This window comes from Bufo gargarizans, chromosome 3, assembly GCF_014858855.1.
Source record: "Bufo gargarizans isolate SCDJY-AF-19 chromosome 3, ASM1485885v1, whole genome shotgun sequence".
NCBI lineage: Eukaryota > Metazoa > Chordata > Amphibia > Anura > Bufonidae > Bufo > Bufo gargarizans.
Window position 1 is genome coordinate 385,409,591 of NC_058082.1, and position 26,339 is coordinate 385,435,929.

Genomic DNA, 26,339 nt, shown 5'->3' on the forward strand with positions numbered 1-26,339 from the left:
ATCTGCACGGGGGGAGAGGGCTGCCTTGTGTGACCAAGAACTGCTTTCAGTGAAGTGGAGGGACAAGAGGGACGTTTACCTTCTGTCCACCATTCACGCAGACACGACAGTACAAATTGAAAGGGCAAGTGGAGTCATTGAGAAACCCCTCTGTGGCCACGACTATAACCTTCACATGGGAGGGGTGGACTTTAATGACCGGATGTTGGCTCCCTATTTAGTGTTCCGCCGCACCAGACGCTGGTATAAGGTGTCTGTCTATTTAATTCAATTGGCTGTCTATAATAGTTTTGTTCTCTACAGTAAGGCTGGAAGAACGGGATCCTTCCTAAAATTCCAGGAAGAGATCATTTCGGAACTCCTGTATCCAGGAGGGTCCGTGCCCCAAGTCCCTGATGTAGTTAGCCTGCTACATGACAGACACTTCCCGAGTGTCTATCCTGGTACCCCAACTCATCGTTCCCCAAGAAAAAAATGTTGTGTCTGTAGCAGGGCTGGAATGAAGCATGACATCACCGTTTTTTGTCCTGACTAGCCTGCCCTATGCATAGGGGAGTGTTTCCGCAAGTACCACACACAGGTACACTATTAGTGTAGGGATCGCGTGACACAGGACAGGCACACAAGGGTCTTAGGGCCCTTTCACACAGAGCTGCTACAAACCTCTCCTTTCACCTGGGACAAAGTGCATAATGTACTTTGCCACATCTCTGGGCGCTTTGCGCTTTGCACATTGTTCCCATGGGGAAGGAGAGGTTTGTCCTCTAAAGGTAAAAAAAAAAATCAAAAAAATCACAGGTAAGCAAAAAAGTTAATGTTGTGTTTCAAATGTAATATAAAGTTTATAAAAGTTGATGTTAATAAATTTATTGTGTTGCTGCCTTTTTTTTTTTTTTTTTTTGCTTCTATAGCTTCTAGGTGGACCAAGCAATCAACCAGCTGCAGCACTGATGTGCATTCTGACAGAAGCATTGCGCTGCTGTCAGATTACACAAAGTCGGTGTATGCGGCGCTGCAAGACGAGATTTCTCCTCTGCAGTAAAAAAGATACGTTTGCCGAGGCTTATGAGCTGAGGGGCGGTGTTCATATGCTTTGGCAAACATTTTTTATTAAAAATAATAATAATTCTGGCAATTATTTATTCATCCACATCGATGGATGTGAATGGAGGAATCGGGTTTGCCAGGGCATACGAGCCAAAGTGGGTTTGGATGTTGGGTGGAGCTCCTATGTCCTGGCAGATGCCTTTCCCCTCTTTTTTTTTTTTTGCACATTTTTTGGCAGAGATTTTTTTCATCCACATTAATCGTTGCGAATGAAGAAATCTGTGCCGTTCATTTTTTCTTTCACCCCGGAGGCTGAAACGGAAAAAAAAAATCTCATTACACGTATGCTCAATGTCAGGCATGGCAAGTTCATAGAAGATTTTTTTTTTGGCACAAGTTAGGCACAAATTATTTTTTTCTTATTACAAGTCTCATATTCCACTAACTTGTGACAAAAAATTAAATTTTACATGAACTCGCCATGCCCCTCACGGAATACCTTAGGGTGTCTTCTTTCCAAAATGGGGTCACTTGTGGGGTATGTGGTATTGCCGTACTCAGAAGAAGTAGGGCAATGTGTTTTGGGGTGTATTTTTACATATACAGTATGTGTGTGAGAAATATCTCTGTAAATTTTTTACAACTTTTCCCATTTTTTTTTATACAAAGTTGTCAATTTACAGAGATATTTCTCTCACCCAGCATGGGTATATGTAAAAATACACCCCAAAACACATTGCCTTACTTCTTCTGAGTACGGCAATACCACATGTGTGACACTTTTTTGCAGCCTAGGTGCACAAAGGGGCCCAAATTCCAATGAGTACCTTTAGGATTTTACAGGGCATTTTTTACGCATTTGGATTCCAAACTACTTCTCACGCTTTAGGGCCCCTAAAATGCCAGGGCGGTATAAATACCCCACAAGTGATCCCATTTTGGAAAGAAGACACCCCAAGGTATTCCGTGAGGGGCATGGCGAGTACATATAACATTTTATTTTTTGTCACAAGTTAGTGGAATATGAGGCTTTGTAAGAAGAAAAAAATGAATAATAATTCATTTTCCGCTAACTTGTGCCAAAAAAGAAAATCTTCTATGAACTCGCCATGCATCTCACGGAATACCTTGGGGTGTCTTCTTTCCATAATGGGGTCACTTGTGGGGTATTTATATTGCCCTGGCATTTTAGGGGCCCTAAAGTGTGAGAAATAGTTTGGAATCCAAATGCATAAAAAATGCCCTGTGAAATCCTAAAGGTACTCATTGGAACTTGGGCCCCTTTGTGCACCTAGGCTGCAAAAAAGTGTCACACATGTGGTATCGCCGTACTCAGAAGAAGTAGGGCAATGTGTTTTGGGGTGTATTTTTACATATACCCATACTGTGTGTGAGAAATATCTCTGTAAATGACAACTTTTTACATTTTTTTATACAAAGTTGTCAATTTACAGAGATATTTCTCTCACCCAGCATGGGTATATATAAAAATACACCCCAAAACACATTGCCCTACTTCTTATGAGTACGGCGATACCACATGTGTGACACTTTTTTGCTGCCTAGGTGCGCAAAGGGGCCGAAAGTCCAACGAGTACCTTTAGGCTTTACAGGGTTGCTCACAATTTAGCCCCGCCCAAAATGCCAGAACAGTAAACACACCCCACATATGACCCCATTTTGGAAAGTAGACACCCCAAGGTATTCACTGAGGGGCATAGTGAGTCAGTGGGAGATTTTAAGAAGTTAGCAGAAATGGAAACTTTATACATTTTTTTTTCTCAGAAAGTGTCATTTTCCGCTAACTTGTGAAAAAAAATTAAATCATACATAAACTCACCATGCCCCTCTGCGAATACCTTAAGGTGTCTTCTTTCTAAAATGTGGCTATTTGGGGGGTATTTATACTATCCTGGCATTCTAGCACCTCAAGAAACATGACAGGTGCTCAGAAAGTCAGAGCTGCTTCAAAATGCCGATATTTACATTTTTCTACCATAGTTTGTAAACGCTATAACTTTTGCGCAAACCAATAAATATATACTTATTGGATTTTCTTTATCAAAGACATGTAGCACAATAAATTCTGACACAAACTTGTATAGAAATGTAAAAATACAAATGCAATCGCACTCTGCAAACCAGCACTCTGCCCTGCCTTTATGCTGGATGTTGAATAAGGCATTGGCGTACATTTTGGCCAAAGCGTAATTAGCCACTCACCACACGTCAAGGTCGCCTTCATGAGTGGTCCCTAACACTAGTTCCTACCTGTTATGGGCCATGACAGCCACACAAAGTCCAGGGAGCACAGGTACAGCATGCACGCCAAGCACACTCTGCTTTTAACCCTGTCCGGTGCCATTACTGCTTTCATCGGATCCAGGGATGCAAGTACCAACATGCATGCTGAGCCCACTATATACTTCTCCTGGAGCTAAATGGCTACTGGTAGGTGCTATATAAGCAGACTCAGTTTTATACTGACTTTAAAACCAGCCTCCAGGGCATACTAACTGGTCAGGTGTGCATGACTGCTTGGCCCATAACAGGTAGGACCTAGTGTTAGGGACCACTCATGAAGGCGACCTTGACGTGGTGAGTGGCTTATTACGCTTTGGCCAAAATGTACAGCATCCAGCATAAAGGCAGGGCAGAGTGCTGGTTTGCATAGTGCGATTGCATTTGTGTTTTTGCGTTTGTATCTGTATTTCGCCATAGCAATGTGCATCCTCATGGGGTTGTGCGGGCTGAACCCCCCACATTTTTTTTCTTTGTAGTATATATTGGAGGCGTGGCGATCTCCAAGCAGTCATGCACATCTGACCAGTTAGTCTGCCCTGGAGGCTGGTTTTAAAGTCAGTATAAAACTGAGTCTGCTTATATAGCACTTACCAGTAGCCATTTGGCTCCAGGAGAAGTATATAGTGGGCTCAGCATGCATGTTGGTACTTGCATCCCTGGATCCGATGAAAGGTGTAATGGCACCCGACGGGGTTAAAAGCAGAGTTAGCTTGGCGTGCATGCTGTACCTGCGCTCCCTGGACTTTGTGTGCCTGTCATGGTAGGAACTAGTGTTAGGGACCACTCATGAAGGCGACCTTGACGTGGTGAGTGGCTTATTACGCTTTGGCCAAAATGTACACCAATGCCTTATTCAACATCCAGCATAAAGGCAGGGCAGAGGGCTGGTTTGCAGAGTGCGATTGCATTTGTGTTTTTGCGTTTGTATCTGTATTTCACCATAGCAATGTGCACCTGCATAAGGTTGTGCGGGCTGAACCCCCCACATTTTTTTCTTTGTATAGAAATGTAATTATATTTGAACAATTTAACCAGAGAAAATTAAAAATACACTTTTTTGGAGAAAATTTCGGTCTATTTTTATTAATATCAGAAAAACTAAAAATTTCTGCAGCAATCAAATACCACCAAAAGAAAGCTGTATTTGTGTGAAGAAAAGGAGGTAAAATTCATTTGGGTGCCAAGTTGCATGACCGAGCAATAAACCGTTAAAGTTGTGAAGTGCTGATTTGTAAAAAAGGGCCTGCTCACTAGGGGGGGGGGGGGGGGGGGAATAAAGCAGAGGTCAGTATTGGGCCGTATTATCTTCAATATATTGCACAGTAAAATATCATTTTTTGCAGATGGCACTAAACTGTGTAAAGTAATTAACACGGAAGAGGACAGTATACTGCTACAGATAGATCTGGATAGATCGGAGGCTTTAGCAGAGAAGTGTCAGATGAGGTTTAACACTAACAAACGTAAGGTTATGCAAGTCACCAGTACATACTGTAGGAAGGAAAAAGGCACTATCATAGATGGGAGATATGTGTCACCGAGGTTCCTGGCCTCAGTAGGAGACAGTAGTGCATATGTCAGCAGCAGTTGCTGATGGACACTTTTGTAGTTAAAAAAAGCTAATCCGGGATCGCTTTTACTGGGAGTAGTCATAGTGCTGGGTGGGTGACTACGCCTCATGGTCCAGGCTGGGTTTTGACTGGCTTACAAAAGTCAGCCAGCAGGGTCAGGTGGTGTGTGATTACCTAGCTGACGGTGGAGCTCTGCATAGCTGGGTGTTTTTGATCTGAGTGAAAGTCGGAGGGTCTCTGACGGAGGACAAAGCGAGATCCCCCTCCACTCCATGAGGATTACAGTACTGTGCCTTATTTATACCTGTGTGATGTTACCAGATACGGGACTGAATAGTTTTTCTTTAAGTGTCAGCTGATCACTTCCACCTGTTGACTTGTTGTGTGCCAACAATAAAAGACATTTATTACTTTAATTTTCACTGCAAAAAGGAGCTGTGTATTTAACCGAAGGCTACCATTTGGGAAATCCCTACAATTGGTGGGGAATGTGGGCAATCTCCCAGGATTGCCAGAAAGCAAATGTTTGACCTCCTGCATCTCATTCAAAAATAGCTTCAGCCAGAAGTCTGTTCCCTAGCCAAAATGGTGGAGCGAGTTGTAATGGACAGATTCATGCATGCTCTCTCTAAGCCAGTACAATGCTGGGTTGCACAAGGAAACTCGCAGACTGCAGATGACTTAATAGGCTTGGTACAGAGGTACTATGCCATGGAGCCCACCCTCGCTGCCTCAGGGTCCCTGAACTTACCCTACTGGAAGGCCCAGGTTGACTCTGAAGTTCCGAGACAGGGGCTAAACCCCCCCGGGGTGGATGTTATGAGGCACAGAGCCTACTAGAGCCAACGCCACAACCATCCTTAAGAGAGGTCATCTGCTGGAAGTGTCATGGCCTGGGACATATGACAGCCCAGTGTCCTATCAGCCCAGAACAAATGGACTTTTTTTTGTGGGGAGACAAACCTCAATGTTCGCGTGCAGTGTGATTCCAAACGTTGAGAAGGGACATCCTTTTTGTGCAATTAATGTTAATGGAAACCCCACAACGGGACTTCTGGACTCGGGGAGCCTAGTCACGCTCATAAGAGCCTGTATTCCTCATAAATTGGTTCCTGAGAAGACCTTGGGAGTTACCCGCATTCATGGTGATACGAAGGTTTACACAATAGCCCAGGTCACCTTAAAAACAGAAGAGGGTACGGTGTACCACAAGGTAGGGGTCATGCAGGGGTTAATGCTCGAGATGATTATTGGCCGAGATTGTCCTTTCTTCTGGGATTTGTGGGCCAAGGCAGTACCGCAACCATGCCTGGAGGGGGCAGACTGCCCCGTGCTCCTTGACACTGAGGTGGTCCCTGAATTTCCATTATCGGAGGAGTCAGTCCTTGAGGAGACAGTCTAGACTTAGAGGTGTCTAGGGAAAACTTTGGGACCGCTCAGTTCCGAGATGAGACTCTAGAAGGGGCCTTAAATAATGTGGGGGTAGTCAATGGTGCATCTCATGATTCAGGGGCAGATGAAAGGTACCCTCACTTTGCAATGAATGAAAATTTGTTATACCGGGTGACTGAAATCCAGGAAGAATTAGTGGAACAGCTTGTGGTTCCTAAACCATACCGACGCATGGTAATGATCCTGGCACAAAGCCATGTCTTAGGGGGACACTTAGAGGCTGATAAGACCCTTGAGATTAAGGATTATTGCCAGTCCTGCCCTACCTGCCAAGTAACCTCTCCAGTCACAAACTTCTGCAGCCCTCTAATACCATTATATAAAGATAGTTATGGAAGATATGGCACTCATATATCTGGAGGACTGCTTAAACATTTGATTTTATTTAAATCTTATATTATTGGACAAGTAATATTCATTAAAAAATGATATACAAAATTAACACAAAATGGTTAAAACATCACTAAAATGATGATTCAATATGGAAATCACTGAGGCATAAGATAACTGGTTGATCGCATAGGCCTGACAGCAATTGGAATGTCCACCACAATACAATCTGGTTATTGAATATAATAATCGTTATAGCCGGATTTTTGATTAAATGATCACCGGATATTCGATGTTAACGATCGTCGATTATACATATATTGTAGTACACTTGTATCATTTTCACTGAAAAAAGAAGCTGGTTCCAGTTCGATTAGTAGCTGGGAGTTAAAGATGTTATACTAGTCCAACACCGTATATTCGGGTGACTCACACGATCATAGTGGAAACTTTATGTGATAATGCACAGGTTAATTCACAATTCAAGTCAATCGCAATTTGAATAATTTGGGGTTCCAGCTCTTAGGTGGCGTCCCACCTATTTATGAGCTGTACTGCTCCCTTACTTCCAAAACGAAGTGCAACTTTTTTCCTCTGATCTCCGCTACTTCGGCGTCCCTCGTGCTTGAATCCTGGCTTGTTCCGATCAAAGTGAAACAGTATCGCTTCAGGAAGTTCTTTAGCAAGCACTGGACGAATCTGTTTATCAAACAGCTGATGAAAAGGAGGTATAAGTCCAAGTAGTCTCCAGCGTATGCAGAAATGGTGGTGTTATAGGGTCCAGATTCCTCCCAGACGCGTTTCGAAGTCCCATAAATTACTGACTTCTTCCTCAGTGGATAATATTAATGCATTATATTGGAAATATTCCAGTGGGCATGTCCAGACCTGTCCGGACGCACTCTGGCTGATATCAGCAGTAAGTATATAAGGCAAGCTGGACAGATTTTGATAAAGTGATCTGTTATAGTGCTATCGGTTTTGAAACTTAAGATGGATAAACGCAAATGTGCTAACGATCCAGACAATTTCTGATACATATGTGGCAAATACACTACTTATGATCAGTGCAAGAATCTGACAAAGCGAGTGAGTCTTGCAGCTTGGTATGCATTTGTGCTAGTAGTGCAGAACTTACTTGGGTAAAGATGAGCTGCAAACTATGTTGAATTAGTAGACAACATGCTTACAGCATATGAACAACTTGGATGCCGAATGTTATTGATAGTGCATTTCTTACATCCCCATTTTGACTTTTTCCCACCCAATTTGGGAGACGTAAGTGACGAACATGGAGAGCGGTTCCATAAAGATATTTCAATAGAGAACAGGTATCAAGGCTGCTGGAATCTCAACATGATGGGGGACTACTGCTAGTTTTTGCAACGAGAAAATATGACACACAAATGCAAAAGCAGATGCCTGAAGCACTTTTAACAGTACTGGGCCTTGCTCAAGTAAGACTTTTAAACTGAAAAACGAGACTTTTTGAAATGTTATTTTATTACATTTTCATACACTATTTACTTATGCAAACTTTGATGTAGATCAGGTAATTGTTGGAGTAAAACTCGTTCTGTTCAAAATTATTTAATGCTTTCCAAGAGCTTAATTCATTTAGGCATAGTTTTGCATAGCAAAATTTCGTGAGGCATTACAACTATTCTGACTTCGGATGTGTAATCTGCACACTCGATTTAGTATAGGACAAATGGTTTTTGCCCTGTGGCAGACAAAAAGTTTTTTGTTGCTGCGTGATGTTATTGAGGTACCATTCAAGAGAGTTGCGATGGATTTAGTTGGGCCTTTGGTAAAGTCCTCTAGGGGGCACCACTATATCGTAGTGGTGATGGATTATGCTACCCGATACCCTGTGGCGGTGCCCTTAAGGAAAGCTTTATCCAAAGTTATAGCCAGAGAACTGTTCCAGATGTTTTCCAGAACAGGGCTGCCCAAGGAGAACCTGACTGATCAGGGGACCCTGTTCATGTCAAAAATTATGCGGGATCTCTGTAAAGTATTGCAAGTTACCCAGTTGCGTACCTCGGTGTACCACTGTAATGACCGGCGTCACGCACAGGGAGGGAAAAGGGAAAGCCCTGCCCAAGAGAGAGGGGAAGGTGGTGACCCCTGACTCACCTTGCGGCTGGCACCTGACTGCCCTGACATCCCTAGACGGGTTCCTCACCCGTGCGCCGATCACGTGCCTAAACCATGGCTTTCCCTAAAATGAGCCCTAGGTAGTGAACGGGCCGGTGGGATCGCTAGTCCGCACCACTGACGCTAAGAGGAAAACACCAAGGAGAGGACAGACAATACAGACAAACATATAAACCCAGATGGGCGATAACAGCAGACCACAAAGGCCCAACAGGGATCCGGAGGGTAACGTTCTGGAACAACAACCAGAGAACGCAGCAACACAGCTCCAGTGGGTCAGTATAGAAGTCCAGGCAGGAAGCTCTATATCTGGCAACCAGAGAAGTTGGAGAGGGGAATATATGGAGGTTGGGAGTGCTGGACAAGGAACAGCCGAGGAGAAGGAGCTACGGATACCTGAATGAGTCAAAAAGGTTTGCAAAGCAAACCCTGAAAGCTACCATAAAGAAACAGCCCTATCTTTCTACATAGAGCGTGCAGCCAACCGCTGCGACTTCCTGACCCCGGGTATAACGGAGTCAGGCGTGGTTCTTGACACCCTCGTGACAGTACCCCCCTCTCTACGAGGGGCCTCCGGACACTCAGGACCAGGTCTCTCAGGATAAGAGGCATGAAAAGCCCGAACTAGCCTGTCGGTGTTTACCTCAGACACAGGAACCCACATTCTTTCCTCAGGACCGAAACCTCTCCAATGCACCAGATATTGAAGAGAGCGGCATACCCGACGAGAATTAACAATTTTGGATATCTGAAACTCTAGACCGTCTACAACAACAGGAGGGGGTGGCAGCGGTGACGGTTCTAGAGGTGGAACATATTTCTTGAGTAGCGACTTATGAAAGACGTTATGGATTTTAAAAGTCTGAGGTATCTCCAGGCGGAAAGCCACGGGGTTAATGATGGCTATAATTTTGAAGGGGGCCAATGAACCTAGGACCCAGTTTCCAAGAGGGAACCTTTAATTTAATATTCCTAGTAGACAACCACACATAGTCATTCACTCCTAGGTCCAGACCTGGCGACCGTCTCTTATCAGCCATGCATTTGTATTTACCTCCCATATTTTTCAAGTTAATTTGCACCTTCTGCCATACCGATGAAAGAGATTATGAAAATCGTTCCTCTTTGCGAACCCCAGAAGACCCCCCCCCCTCTTTGAAAGTACAGAATTGGGGATGAAAACCATACGCACCAAGAAATGGTGACTTGCCAGTGGATTCCTGACGACAATTATTTATGGCAAACTCAGCTAACGGTAAATATGATGACCATAACTCTTGGTTTTCAGACACAAAACATCTTAGATATGTCTCAAGGTTTTGGTTGGTACGCTCAGTCAGTCCATTCGACTGAGGATGGAAAGCTGAGTAAAATGACAAGTGTACCCCCAGACGGGAACAAAAAGCTTTCCAAAATTTAGAAATAAACTGGGTACCCCGATCCGAAACAACATCGGAAGGGACCCCGTGAAGCTTCACGATTTCACTGACGAATACCTGAGCAAGAGTCTTAGCATTAGGTAGTGCGGGTAACGCAATGAAGTGTACCATTTTGCTAAACCTGTCCACTACTACCAAAATAACTGTTTTACCCGCAGACAAAGGTAAGTCAGTGATAAAATCCATTGACAGATGTGTCCATGGCCTATTGGGAATGAAAAGTGGCAATAGAGACCCTGCAGGACGTGTACTGTATGAGAGACTTTTGCGCGCGCACAGGTAGAACAAGAAGACACAAAATCCATTACATCCTGACGCAACCTTGGCCACCAAAAACGACGAGACAATAGCTCCAAGGTTGCTTTACTACCCGGGTGCCCAGCAAGTGCCGAATTATGATGTTCCTTTAATAATTCGAAACGCAGGTTCAATGGTACAAACAATTTCTCTGAAGGGCAAGAGACCGGGGCGTCCCCCTGGGCCTCTAACACCTTCCCCTCCAGAGCAGAGTGTACCACAGAAACAACCACTCCTCTTTGTAGAATGGGTACCGGATCACTCACATTACCCCCTCCAGGGAAACAACGAGATAGTGCATCAGCCTTGGTATTTTTTGCCCCAGGACAATAGGTAATAACAAAGTTAAACCTGGTAAAAAATAGCAACCACCTAGCTTGTCTAGGAGTGAGATGCTTAGCTGATTCGAGGTACAGAAGGTTTTTGTGGTCCGTAATCACAGTGACGGGGTGGATTGCCCCCTCTAAAAAGTGACGTCATTCTTCAAACGCTAGTTTAATAGCTAATAGTTCCCTATTGCCAATATCATAGTTCTTTTCTGCTGCAGATAATTTTTTAGAAAAGAAAGCACAAGGACGCCATTTGCCAGGAGACGGACCCTGAGACAGCACCGCCCCCACTCCCACCTCTGACGCATCGACTTCAACAATAAAAGGATGAGAGACATCAGGTTGGACTAGTACAGGTGCTGAGGTAAACCTCTCTTTTAGAGAGGAAAAAGCTTTTTTAACGGCGTCAGACCATTTAGAAAAATCAGTCCCCTTCCTAGTCATGTCAGTAAGGGGTTTTACAATAACTGAATAATTTTTTATGAATTTCCTATAGAAATTTGCAAAGCCCAAGAACCGTTGCAGTGCTTTGAGGTTCTCAGGAAGATCCCAATCTAAAATTGACTGGACCTTCCTAGGATCCATACGGAAACCAGAAGCAGATAAAAAATAATCTAGGAATTGTATCTCCTGAACGGCGAAGACACACTTTTCAATTTTAGCATATAATTTATTCGTCCGTAGGACCTGCAGAACTTGTCTGACATGCACCTCATGTGTTTTCAGATCAGACGAACAAATTAAAATATCATCTAGGTATATTACCACAAACCTGCCGATTAGATGACTAAAAATGTAATTAACGAAATGCTGAAAGACGGCAGGAGCATTGGTCAGACCGAAAGGCATAACTAGATTTTCATAATGCTCCTCAGGGGTGCTAAAAGCTGTCCTCCACTCATCCCCCTCCTTGATATGAATCAGATTGTAGGCCCCCCTAAGATCAAGTTTGGAGAACCACCTAGCACCCGCAATCTGATTAAACAGGTCCGGAAAGAGAGGAAGAGGGTATGGGTCTCGGATGGTTATCCGATTTAATCCGCAAAAATCTAGGCAAGGACGCAGGCCCCCATCTTTCTTTTTTAACGAAGAAAAACCCTGCAGCCACGGGTGAAGAAGAGGGTCTGATGTGTCCTTTAGCCAAGCTCTCGGAGATATAATCTTTCATGGCTTGTCTCTCCAGACCCGAAAGATTATATAACCTGGTCTTGGGTAATTTTGCGTTGGGAATAAGGTTAACCGGGCAATCATAAGGACGGTGAGGTGGTAACTTCCTTTTCAGAAAACCCTTCCTCAAAAGCCGAAATAAATGTAGGTAGGGTAGCTATGGAGGCGACTAAGCAATTGCTATTTAAGCAATTTTCTCGGCAATGCTCACTCCTCTCCGATATCTCCCTGGCCTGCCAATCCACCACTGGATTGTGCGCTACCAACCAGGGAAGGCCCAGCACCACCGGAGAGGGAAGCCCCTCCAGAACATAACATGAAAGCATCTCGTTATGGTAGTCCCCTACCCGAAGGTGTAAATTATGGACAATGTGGGTGAGGTTTCTCTGAGACAGAGGAGCAGAATCAATAGCGAAAATGGGAATAGGTCTCTGTAGCATACAGAGAGACAAACCCATAGTGTGGGCAATAACAGCAGACCACAAAGGCCCAACAGGGATCCGGAGGGTAACGTTCTGGAACAACAACCAGAGAACGCAGCAACACAGCTCCAGTGGGTCAGTATAGAAGTCCAGGCAGGAAGCTCTATGTCTGGCAACCAGAGAAGTGGGAGAGGGGAATATAAGGAGGTTGGGAGTGCTGGACAAGGAACAGCTGAGGAGAAGGAGCTACGAATACCTGAGTGAGCCAAAAAGGTTTGCAAAGCAAACCCAGAAAGCTACCATAAAGAAACAGCCCTATCTTTCTACATAGAGCGCGCAGCCAACCGCTGCGACTTCCTGACCCCGGGTATAACGGAGTCAGGCGTGGTTCTTGACACCCTCGTGACAACCACCCACAGACAGATGGCCTGGTGGAATGCTTTAATAAAACTCTGAAGGCCATGTTGAAAAAAGTGGTCGATAAAGATGGCCGGGATTGGGATTACCTGTTGCCGTATCTACTGTTCTCTATCAGAGAGTTATCGCAAGAGTCAACAGGTATCACCTATTGTGAAAGAGCATATGCTCCAGGCACAGGAGCAAACATATACAACAGGACGGCCTGTCTTAGACAGAGTTACCACAAGTGTGAACAGGTTTCTCGACTTTTGAATCGTTGTATGGAAGGCCTGTTAGATATTGCTAAGGAGTCCTGGGAGAGTGAGGTCACGCCTTACAAAAGTGTCATTAAACATGTCACTACATTGCAGGAGTGAATAGCTCAGGTATCACCTATTGTGAAAGAGCATATACTCCAGGCACAGGAGGCGCAAGCAAACATATACAACAGGACAGCCCGTCTTAGACAGTTCAGTCCAGGGGACTGGGTTCTAGTTCTAGTCCCCACAGTAGAGAGCAAGTTCCTGGCCAAGTGGCAAGGGCCCTATGAGATAACTGAGAGGGTAGGTGAAGTGAACTACCGGGTACATCAGCTGGGTAGGAGAAAGCCCTATCAAATCTACCACATCAACCAAACCAAGGAAGGATAGGGACCCCCCTGAGAGCCCATGTCTGTTGACCCAACCAGACGCCACCATCAACAATGAAAAAATTGCCGAAACCCTGTCCCCGTCCCAAAAATACCAATGCCAGCTCCTGTTACAGCAGAATAGGGACTTGTTTACATAAACCCCAGGGTTAACCAACTTCGTGGAACATGAGATTCTAACGAAGCCTCAGGTGCGAGTAAATTTAAAACTGTACAGGATACTCGAGGCCCAAAGGGAGATAGTTTCCAAAGAGGTCCAGAGAATGTTAAAACTGGGGCTAAGTGAGAAATCGAAAAGTGGGTGGTCTAGTCCCATAGTGCTAGTCCCAAAGCCCAATGAAGAATGGCAGTTTTGTAATGACTACCGCAAATTAAACGAGTTGTCCAAAGCAGATGCTTATCCCATGCCCAGGGTGGAAGAGCTCGTTGAGAGACTATGGCCAGTTCACTACATAACGACCCTAGATATTAAAAAGGGATATTGGCAAATTCCATTGTCAAGAGAGGTTAAGAAAAAAAACGGTATTCTCTACACCAGAAAGGTTCTTACAGTACATTAGAATGTTGTTTGGGTTACAAGGGGCCTCCGCCACCTTTCAGAGAGCTATGGATCAGATCTTACGCCCACACGGGGAATATACAGCCACTTACTTGGATGATACAGTGATCTTCAGTCAAGATTGGGAGAGTCACTTCAATAGAGTTCAAACTGTCCTAGATGCGATACAAAAGGCCGGATACACTATAAATCCAAGTAAGTGTGCCATGGGGTTGGAAGAGGCTATATACTTGGGATTCATCGTAGGAAGAGGAATAATAAAACCCCAGATATCTAAAGTGGAAGCTATCCAAGAATGGCCCCCCAGTATTGTGGGATCCTACGGGAGATTTGTCCCTAAGTTTGCAGAGATAGCAGTACACATGACTGACCTTACAAAAGGGGGAAATCTGCTATGATCAAGTCGTCCCCAGAGGCTGAAGAAGCCTTTCAAATGCTTAAAGAGGATCTTTCATCTGACAAAACAATGTGAACTAAGTGTCATGATCTGTACAGCGGCACCCAGGGATCTTACTGCACTTACTATTATCTCTGGGCGCAGCTCCGTTCTCCTGTTATGCCCTCCGGTATGTTCGGTGACTTGGTTATAGTAGGTGGAGACTTAGGGGACTTGATTATAGTAGGAGGCTGTGAGCTCTGCGCTGCTATTGGCCAGCGCTACAGCCTGGGAGAAGGAGACACCCAGGAGAACAAGGGCAGTCTCCTCCTACTATAACCAAGTCCCCTAAGTCTCCACCTATTATAACCAAGTGACCGAACATACCGGAGGGCATAGTAGGAGAACAGAGAGGTGCCCAGGGATAATAGTAAGTGCAGTGAGATCCCTGGGTGCCGCTGTACATATCATGACACTTAGTTCACAATGTTTTGTCAGATAAATGGTCCTCTTTAAGTCCGCTCTCTGCAGACAGCCCATCTTGATAGCCCCTGACTTCTCCCAGGAATTTATTATTTAGGCAGATGCATCAGAGGTAGGCCTAGGGGCAGTAATGTCTCAAGTCATAAATGAGGAGGAACATCCCATGTGTTACCTCAGCAGAAAACTGTCCCCAGCAGAACAGAATTATTCGATAATGAAAAGGGAATGCTTTTAATTAAGGGGCCCTTGATTATCTCTGATACTACGTCCTGGGACGGAGTTTTAAACTGGTCTCGGATCATGCCCCTCTGAAATGGTTAAGAGAGAAGAAGGGTAAGAATGCCTGTATCACCCGCTGGTTTCTAGCCCTACAGGACTTCAGGTTTTTGGCAGAGCATAGGCCAGGCAGACTACAAGGGAATGCAGATGCCTTGTCAAGAGTACACTGCATGTTTGCTGGAGTTGCTCAGACCCCAGCTTTGGGAGGGGGGGAGGTATGTAGGAAGGCACAAGGGACCATCATAGATGGGAAATATGTGTCACCGAGTTTGGTGGCCTCCGTGAAGTAGGAGCTAGTAGTGCATGTGTCAGCAGCAGTTGCTGACGGACACTCTGGTAGTTATTATAGCTTTAAAAAGCTAATCTGGGATGGCTCTTACTGGGATTAGTCATAGTGCTGGGTGGGTGACTACTCACCACGGTCCAGGCCGGGTTTTGACTGGCTTACAAAAGTAAGCCAGCAGGGTCAGGTGGTGTGTGATTATCTAGCTGACAGTGGAGCTCTGGGTAGATGTGTGTTTTTGATATGAGTGAAAGATGGAGAGTCTCTGCCTAGAGACTGAGGACAAAGCGAGATCCCCCTCCACTCCGTGGGGATTACGGTACTGTCCCTGAATCATACCTGTGTGATGTTACCAGATACGGGACTGAATTGTTTTTCTTTAAGTGTCGGCTGGAGTAAGGCGATCACTGCCGCCTGTTGACTTGTTGTGTGCCATTAATAAAAGACATTTATTACTTTTTCACCGCAAAAAGGCTGCTGTGTATTTAACACTGACATGGAAAAGAACTTAAGGATTTTATTGAACAGCAAACTAAGCTGTAGAAAACAGTCTCAAGCAGCTGACACCAAGGCCAATAAGATTATGGGTTTCATTAAAAAGGGCGTAGATGCCAGTGATGAGAATATAGTTCTGCCACTTTACAAATCACTAGTCAGACCACACATGGAGTACTGTGTACAGTTCTGGGCTCCTGTAAACAAGAAAGACATAGCAGAGCTGGAGAGGGATCAGAGGAGTGCAACTAGAGTAATAACTGGACTGGGTGGACTACAGTACCCAGAAAGATTATCCATATTAGGGTTATAAACTGTAGGGGGAAAAAAAAAGACTAAGGGCAGATCTAATAACTATGTATAAATACATCAGGGGTCAGCAGCGATATCTGTCCCATCATCTATTAATCCCCGCGACTGTGACTGTGACAAGGGGACATCCTTTGCGTCTGGAGGAAAATAATTATTTATGGTAAGAGCAGTAAGACTATGGAACTCTCTGCCTGAGGAGGAGCCTGCATGTATTTCTGGAGTGTAATAATATTACATGTTATAGTTACTAGAGATGGGTTGCTGATCCATGGAGTTATTCTGATTGCCTGATTGGAGTCAGGAAGGATTCCCCCCTCCCCCCTAAAGTGAGGAAAATTGGCTTCTACCTCACAGATTTTTGTGTTATTTTTTATTTTTTTTGCCTTCCTCTGGCTCAACTTGCAGAATAACAGGCTGAACTAGATGGACAGATGTCTTTTTTCAGTCTTATAAACTATGTTACTATGGTTAACTTAGGAGGGATACCGACTCTCCTTCATCTGACTAGCTGTGTATGGAGACTTAATGTAATACTCCATGGGAAAATAACATGAACAAAGAGGTATCTCCTAGGAAAGGAGAACCATCTCAATAGAACTACTGTTTGGAAGGGACTTCCTATTGGTCAAAGCCTGACTTTTTAACTTTTGGACATGACAAGAATATCTAAACCAAATATCCAACCACAGTCAAGTTTTGGGGTGGTTAACGTTCATCAGTATGGACTAGGATTCTGGCTGCCTGAGAGAGATCCCTTGGGGAAGGGATACTGGCTCTCCTTAAGGAGACTTAAGTTACATTCAAGCACCTGGCCTCATTGCAGCAGTACATAGTCGTCGCTGTCATGTAATCCTTTGACCAAGTAAGCCATGAAAAACATATACTGACCCTGACCATAATTGCTGCTCCATGTGCCAATGGTGCAGTGCACCTTGCTGCACAACAAAAATTCCCAAAGGCAGCCATGTTCTTTCCCATGTGATAGTTTTTCTTGCTTTCCTGGCCTTCACAGTCCTCATAACTTAATCCTATGAATCATATCTGGGAAAAGGTAGAATGTGTTGCTCTGAGCATGTTACTAATTTGAGGCAACTGCAAAAAGCATAGACCAATATGCCTGCAAAACAATTTCAACTCCTAGTGGGATCTACACAATGACAAATTGCTGTGGTTTCGAAGGCCAAAGGGGTCCAAACAAGCTTCTAGATTGGTGTCTCTAATAAAGTGACCACTGAGTGTATGCAAACAAATTCATAAAAGGTACTGGGCTTGGAAGATGGTACTATGTATAAATTACTAATTTAGGATCCATGATGAAATATTTGTAGCTACTATTTTTTCATTTTCTCCAGCATACAGGAGAATAGTTGTATGTATCTGACAAACTCTGTAGACAGGTGAAATTAACATAAAACTGACTCAAATACTGAACTGGAAAAATGGTGTCATGGAAACAGCAAACAATTGATGTCATGCAAAAAAAGGAATCACAAAGCCTTCTTAATGTGTAGGTAAGGAACGCATTTAAATACCATTTGGTGGGTTGGTTGATGTTTTATTTTTGATCACAAGGGGTCTTTTATCAAACTGGTGTAAAGTAGAACTGTCTTAGTTGCCCATAGCAACCAATCAGTTTCCACCTTTCATTTTGGACAGCTCCTTTGGAAAATGAAACAAGGTATCTGATTAGTTGCTTCGGGCAACTAAGCCGGTTCTAATTTGCAACAGTTTGATAAATGACTCCATAGTGTTCCTCTAATTCATAATTTACACACGTCATCTATAAATAACACTTACAAGGTATTTCCATGTGCCGGGAGTGTAAAACTGTGTGAACCTCTACCCCATGGCGAAGTAGCAGAGAATCCTCCACTGTCCTCCAGGATATCAGTCAATGATGCCAAAGACTTGGTAAAGTTTTTAGAAGAGGCTTCCAGCAATGGACTTAAGGACTCTGCCGAAATAGCCTTCAGTTGCCTTGAAAGGCAAGGCTCTCCCTGGAAAGAAGAAAAACATTTTTTATATCTATTCAAAAATTCCAAGACACTGTTATTGTGGAACTGTTCACCAAAAGTTATTTGGCCAAGCATATTACACTATTTTTTGTAATTTTAAACATGAACAGAATTACTTTAAAAAAGTAATCCCATTTTCTCTCAAAATTGAAAAGGCGACAATGAATGTAAATTATGTTTTTTTTTCAATCTTTATCTCCTGACTATAAATCTATAATTCATGTAAAGATGATTTTATATTTCTGAGGTTCTGTTTATTGTATTTTTGTAGGTAGATCTATCCGTGTAATATTATTCACTATGGGGGTCATTTATTAAGCAGAAATACAGTATTTTTCAGGTACAGATTGTGGCGCCATGGCTAGTTGCACCGCAATCTGCAACTTTTCTCCACTCATATTAGGACTAAAAAAGCGGCTGTGGCGGGGAAGGGGATGGGCCGGTAGCATTTACAATTTTCTAAATCTGTTTCAGGTGCAAAAAAAGGTCTAAATGTAAGACAGGTCGGAAGCTGTCTTACATTTAGATTTGGCAGAGAATCTGCCGAAGTTATGAAGAGGCCGGCCACTCCATAACCTCGGAGGAACCATCGTGAGAATAGTGGTTTATTAAGACCAGTGTCCAAAACGTCAGTCTTAAGAAATGTGCCCCATGAGCTTTTAACTATGCTTATGTATTTCACATTATCTCACACCACACCTTACCTCACATGCTCTGGAAAAAAATCTACATGAAACAATGCATGTATTAGCTTTTAAAATCCAAAGCTTGTTCTTTATAGTATTATCACTGAGCAAATATTTTACAGTGTCCACTAAAAGCTAACCTTTAATTTAGAGATGAGCAAACCTGGCAAGATTTGGTTTGTTTAAACATAATATATGCATTTTGCAGTCCACAAAACATGGTTATGTTGCATCTGTATGTCTGTTCAGCAAAGGATAGACCATGTCCTATTTTTGGCCTCAAAATGCAGTTCATGGACCCATTGAAGTCAATGACCCTGCAAAAAACAGATGCAATACAGACGTCACTTGGAATTCAAAATACACAAATTGAGTACTGTGTACAGTTCTGGGCTCCTGTAAACAAGGCTTATATAGAATAGCTGGAGAGGGTTCAGTGAAGGGCAACTAAATTGATAACTGAAATGGGTGGACTACAGTACCCAGAAAGATTATCAAAATTAGGGCTATTCACTTTAGAAAAAAGACAACTGAGGGGAGATCTAATAACTATGTATAAATATATCTGGGGTCACTACAGAGATCTCTCTCATTATCTACTTGTCGCCAGGACTGTGACCGTGACGAGGGCACACCCTCTGTGTCTGGAGCAAAGAAGGTTTGTACACAAACATAGAAGACGATTCTTTATGGCAAGAGCAGTGAGACTATGGAACTCTCTGCCTGAGGAGGTGGTGATGGTGAATTCACTAAAAGAGTTCAAGAGGGGCCTGGAGGTATTTCTGGAGGGTAATAATATTACATGTACATGGTATAGTTACTAGAGATTGGTTTTTGATCCAGGGAGTTATTCTGATTGCCTAATTGGAGTAGGGAAGTTAGGAATTTTTTTCCCCTAAAGTGAGGAAAATTGGCTTCTACCTCACTTTCTTTTTTTTTTGCCTTCATATGGATCAACTTGCAGGACAACAGGCTGAATTAGATGGACGTAAGTATTTTTTCAGCCTTAAAACTATGTTACTATGTTACATACGTGAATGTCCTCTTATAATAGTACTTGTAAGATATGTAAGATACAATATGTAAGATGTATGGTGGGTTTTTGAAGACTAGGATCTTCATACTGTAAGGAAATTATGTCTGTATCCCAGGGGTGTATCTATCACAAGGCAAACAAGGCATTTGCCTAGGGCGGCACTTGCCAATGGGGCGGCAAAATGCCTTGTTTGCCCCTTGTCCCATCCGTCTTATACGCCGGTATACTCAAATCCGATGGTATATTCTAACCTCACGCCGTTCCCATGGTGACAGGGACGCTTGCCTGGGGGATAGAATACACAGAGCCACGCAGCTCACAGGAGTACATTTATAAACTGTAATCAGTAACTTTAACTTTAATCATCTCTGATCTCTTTACTTGGATACCTTACTCTTAGCTCCGGTAACAGCAGGCAGTGTGGGTGACGCTCACTCACTGACGTCCCGTGCCTGCTCCTCCCACTAGGCGGTGCAGGCACGTGACATCAGTGAGTGAGCGCCGCCCGCACTGCCTGCTGTTACCGGAGCTAAGAGTAAGGTATCCAAAGAGATCAGCGATAGTTAAAGTTACTGATTACAGTTTATAAATGTACTCCTGTGAGCGTCGGGGAGGGGGATCTGTGGATGGCACTGTTTAGGGGGGGGGATCATCTGTGGATGGCACTGTTTAGGGGAGGGGGATCTGTGGATGGCACTGTTTAGGGGAGGGGGATCTGTGGATGGCACTGTTTAGGGGAGGGGGATCTGTGGATGGCACTGTTTAGGGGGATCTGTGGATGGCACTGTTTAGAGGGATCTGTGGATGGCACTGTTTAGGGGGATCTGTGGATGGCACTGTTTAGGGGGATCTGTGGATGGCACTGTTTAGGGGGATCTGTGGATGGCACTGTTTAGGGGGGATCTGTGGTTGGCACATAGAAATGGGTGGGGTTTAGAGAGCAAGGGGTTTGGCCTTGACAGGAAGGAGTGGGTCAAATTTATATTAAGGGGGTGCCAGAGTTTAGCCTCGCCTAGGGCAGCACAAAACCAAGATACACCACTGCTGTATCCACACATACATGTATATATATATTCAGCCTTATATGCTTGTATTAATGTATACAGAGTTCCTCTTTAAAGGAAATATTTTATATTCTTATAACAACAAGTCTAGTAACACAAGCTAGCAGGAAGTGGCTGTCTGAAGCTCAAAACCGCATGGCTAGAAAGAGATATGCATGCTTTGCAAAAGAATGCCACATTTATGAAGAAGGTACCTGGAGAGAGAATTGCTGAATGCATGACATCATAACTGCAGAAACATATTTTCATGACTTTTTTTACTTTGGCTGTATAAAGATGAAATTGATAAATTCGTTACCTGACTGGATGAAACTTAGGGGAGGTATATGCTAATTTTGTGGTTTGAAGCTATAAATTTTCTACGATGTCAAAATAAAGCAGCAACCATTTTATACCTATCAACGTGTATTGGTCTTCAGTGGTTGTCCGGCCGGTGATTCACCCACAGACAAACCAGGGGCTCCTTTCAATTGGTAGCAGAGGATGGTTCACTGACTATCCAGGTGAGTAATAATTTCTGCCACTATTTGTGTTGGTTGGAATGTTTCTCTCCTGGATACGGTGAATATCTGATGTATACTGGATGGCAGGTTAGTTGATAGGTTAGTTTAGTGTTCATATGACTGTGGGACAGACACGAGGCAGCACTCAGTGTTCTGCGTATCCTGATAGGAGCGGCGTCTCCTATAGGCACAGTGGTTGGCAGGGGATGTTGTTCCAGGAACATACATCATATTGATGGCAGGGAATTTTCCGAATGTAGAACTAGTCTCTTCGGACGTTGGCAGGGATTTTACAAGTGGGAATTAGTCTCACTTGACGGTTTATTGAGTTACAGGATAACTCCGGATATATGTGAATGAGTTAAAGGATAACTCTGGATTTATGTGAAACAAGGAAACAAGGTACCAGGAATATATGTAAAGGAATACATATGATAAAAAGGAAACAGTGAGGGAAACGCATACATCTCAATGCAGATGTTGGTTTCTAACTCACTAGGATTGTCTGTGGAGTGAATTGTTTAAAGAACATAACTGTACTGTTATAACTTGGAAGGTGACATTGATTACTGCAGTCTATTAAGTCAATAAATGGTGTTGCCCATATTAGATATTTTACACGTGTTATAAGAATATTGTACTGGTGGAAAATCTGATTGTGCTGGCTTAATTGATCCTCAACATAACAGTACTAACATAATTACTTGCTGCTATTTCTACGCTGCTATTTCCACCTCACTGTTTGCTGCTCGAATATATATGTATAGAGTTCATTGTCAATTGCATTAAACATTATGGGTAACAGCGTGGGAAAGGATCTGGATGGTGAGCCAGAGACCAGACCCACACCGTTACATTTTGTATCAGGCACCTGTGGGATTAGTGCAACTGATCCATTTTGGGTAAATATCTGTGACCGCAGTCAGCAACTGTGTATTACGCAGATCAGCGATGTAGGTCCTCGCAATGAAGGGGACTGGGAGGAGGTTAAAAAAATGGTGGGGCTTCACCCGAAATATAACTATCCAGCCGGTGCCTGGGATGAAAATTATATGAAAACATGTTTTAAGAAATGGGAGAAAGCATTAAAAGAATATAGAAAGAGATTTCCACCAACCCATCACATATACTTAAAACAGGATAGGGGGACAGTGAGTAAAGAGGAAGAAGTTCCATGGTCAGAAATTCTGCCCTCCTTACCAGATAAACCACCGGCATATGATGTGACGGTATTAGAACCAGAAAAGGCAATACTCCCAGCTGTCTCTACGGAGGACATGCTACAAGACCCTTATGATAAGGTCCCCTGTCCAAAACAAGCAACCGCACCAGAATTATTATTATTTTCTGGTGAGAACCAAAAGAGAACCGGACTGTACCCGGATTTGGGGGATAGAGATTCCCTTTTGAGTACTGCAGTTATAGTGGCAGCAGCACTTAGGGAACAAAAAGATGTGGCTCCACAAGTCAAAGAGGCTCAGGAAAGGAGAAAGGAATATAGAAAAAGTATGAACATTTATGTACAGGAGCTGACCCAACTGAGGGATAAACTAAGGACAGACATAGCCTACATTAAACAACTTCCCCTTCAGAATGTCTTTCCCGTTATATATGATCACGAGAACCCCGATAATACTGACCTTCCTAGTGAGGAACAGATGGATGAATTGAAGGGCATTCTGGGAGGAGAATGTGGGAAAACCAGAGCTGTAACTAACAAAAAGGACCAGCTGCTGACCGAGATAGAAAAACTAAGACAGGAGTACTGGAGGGTGAAGAAGGACTGGGAAACCAGAGCTCAGGAAGAATACAGTAGGAGAACTGAAACACAGATAGGGGCAGACAGTTTAGAACATGGTAGGCCCCTGGCAACCTCCACCCCTAGAGTACCTGGAATAATGCAACCCCTGACAGACATATTTTCCAAACTCGCTCTAACACCTGAGGAAGGGGATAATAGAGGCACACAACTACAGCTCCCCATGATCACTGTAGGTGACACTGAAGTCCATATCCCTCTTCCTTTAGGATTAATGAAAGAACTGAAGGATAAGTGTCCCAATCCAAAAAAGGACCCTAGAGCAGCAGCTATGTTTCTGCAGAAGTATACTGCAGGGAGCCAATTAACAATGGAGGATATTCAGATAATACTCTCAGCCATAGACCCAGACACTGGCTCCCAAATCAATACAGACGAGATAAAGAAGGCATCAGAAAAAGAAGTTAAGGATGCAGGACAGGAAGTTGGCCCCAATGTTTGGAAAAAGTTTTGGGATAAGATAGGAGTAGAATGGATGAAAAGATACAAAGGAGATTCAGGCTTACACACAATGCTAAATACAAAACAAGAGCCGAAAGAGGATTTTTATAGTTTCTGTAAGAGACTGTTGGATCTCTACAGTAGTACAGGGATGAATGCACCTGAGTTGTTCAAGACTACATGTATGAATAATGGGGACCCAGACAACAGGAAAGACAGCAAGATATTACAAGAAGACAGGGAGATCTTATTAACATACACTGGCCAGCACAGGATGGGGGGAGTAGACAACCTAGTCTGCAATCAGATTTATGGAGGTGGTCTGAGCATGAACACCCGTCCCCACGGGGGAACAATCACTATTAGGGGTGCCCAGAACGAGTCCCGTCCTTCATTATGCATTTTGTTCCAACTGATTGGCAAGTTTTACCACAAGTAATACTGCAAATTGATGGTATTACAGTTAATTTATTGCTTGACACCGGAGCAACGACTTCAAGCGTAAACAAAATAGACTTCATTAACGACAAATGCACCGAAGGAAGTTCTATGGGTATCAATGGGACGACAGTGATACATAAGGTGACAGCACCGCTCCCGGTTTGTACTCTTACGGGGGAACTAGTGATGCACATGTCTTTTGCAGTCCTGCTAGAATGCCCCGTTTGCCTATTAGGAAGGGATCTAATGGCAGCATTACAGATTTCATTCGTTTTTGACAAAAAGGGAAGACTGACAGCGACCTCAATGAAATGTGACCTGACAAACCCAAAGAGACGTGACATGAATGGGTTCTTTTTAAACATACCAATGTCCCTGGAAAATCATCCAATCTGGGCTTAATGTAAAGACTCAGTAGGAACGATTAACTGTGAGCCCTACCGGCCCTTTTTGAAGGAGGGGGTTATGCCAACCTTTCAGAAACAATACCCATTGAGTGAGGAAAAGTTAAAAGGGTATAAGGCCGCAAATTGAGAAATACTTGCAGATGGGAATTCTTAGGAAGATTGTCAGTCCCTGGAATACACCGATAAATCCCGTAAAAAAAAATAATGGCACATGGAGATTGGTACAGGATCTAAGGAAGGTAAACAAGGCAATTATCCCACTTCCCCCCTTGGTGGCAGACCTTACAGCTGTGTTTGGGGCCATTCCTGCGGGATCCAAATACTACACTGTAGTTGACCTCAGTAATGCGTTCTTTTCCATACCAGTGGCTTGGGATGAACAAAGTATTTTTGCTTTTCAGTGGGCTGATGATGGTCAGGTGACTTGGACCCGTCTCCCACAAGGTTTTGGGGATAGTCCAGCAGCCTTTTCTATTGTATTAAAGGCTACATTGGAAGATTGGGAACCAAAGAGGGGATCCACCTTAATACAGTACACAGATGACCTTTTACTCTCCAATTCGGAGTTAGAAGCCTGCGAAATAGATTCACGGAGTTTTTTAGACCACTTGGCAAGCAAAGGACACCTGGCCTCGAAGAATAAAATCCAATATGCAAGTACCCAGGTAGAGTATCTGGGGTGCATAATAGATGCAGGAGAGAGAAAGATCTCACCCGCTAGAGTCAAGGCAGTGACCTCCCTAAGCAGGCCAGGGGACAAAGCTACAATGCTGTCCTTTCTAGGGTCAATAGTGTATTGTAGGCAGTGGATCCCTGATTGCTCCCATTGGGATTCAATCCTAAGGAAAACTACACTCACAGAAGCACCAAAGGTAGTGGAGTGGACAGAGGACAGAGTAGAAGCCTTTGAGAGATTGATTCGGTCCCTGACCCAAGCCCCAGCCTTGGCCCTGGCAGATTATGGAAAACCATTCCAATTATACTGTGTGGTATCAGGAGAAACCTATGCAGCGGTTTTGACACAGACACATGGGGGAAGAAACAGGCCAGTTTCATACCTATCGAGAAAATTACCTCCTGTAGTTCTTGGAATGCCTCACTGTCTCCAAGCATTAGCAGCCGCGGCCATGTCAGTAAAAGATGTTACTAAGATAGTCCATGGAAATGTAATGGAACTTTTCACCACTCATACAGTTTTGTCCCTCCTTCAAAACATGACCACACAACACATGACAGCTCAGAGACTGTCCGGATATGAGACCATATTACTCAGTACGGCAAACCTGGTGATAAAGACATGTCCAGACACCTCACCAGTGATAAGATTTTTGCATACACTTTTGAGACTTAAGTGTGAAGGTTCTGACGAACAAGTAGACCCAACACCTGAACACAGATGTGATGAAGTGATCTTGTCATGCACAACACCTAGGAAAGATTTAAAGGACACGCCACAGACTGACAGTATAGATGTTTTTGTGGATGGATCATGCACAAGACCAGATGACAGGACATATCAAACAGGTTACGCTGTGGTCATGCTCCCAAATCAAGTGATAGAAGCTGAACCAATT

The 26,339-nt window shown here is 43.7% G+C and overlaps 1 protein-coding gene across 1 annotated transcript in view; it reads right to left on the minus strand.

The window, feature by feature from the left end:
* The window catches only part of LOC122931612 (kinesin-like protein KIF21B), a 206,231-nt gene that overhangs the window by 81,130 nt on the left and 98,762 nt on the right, over positions 1-26,339 (minus strand). Inside the window, exon 2 of the mRNA XM_044285686.1 lies at positions 18,151-18,350. Coding sequence (XP_044141621.1) covers positions 18,151-18,350 — 200 coding nt within the window. The remainder of the gene's footprint in view (positions 1-18,150; positions 18,351-26,339) is intronic.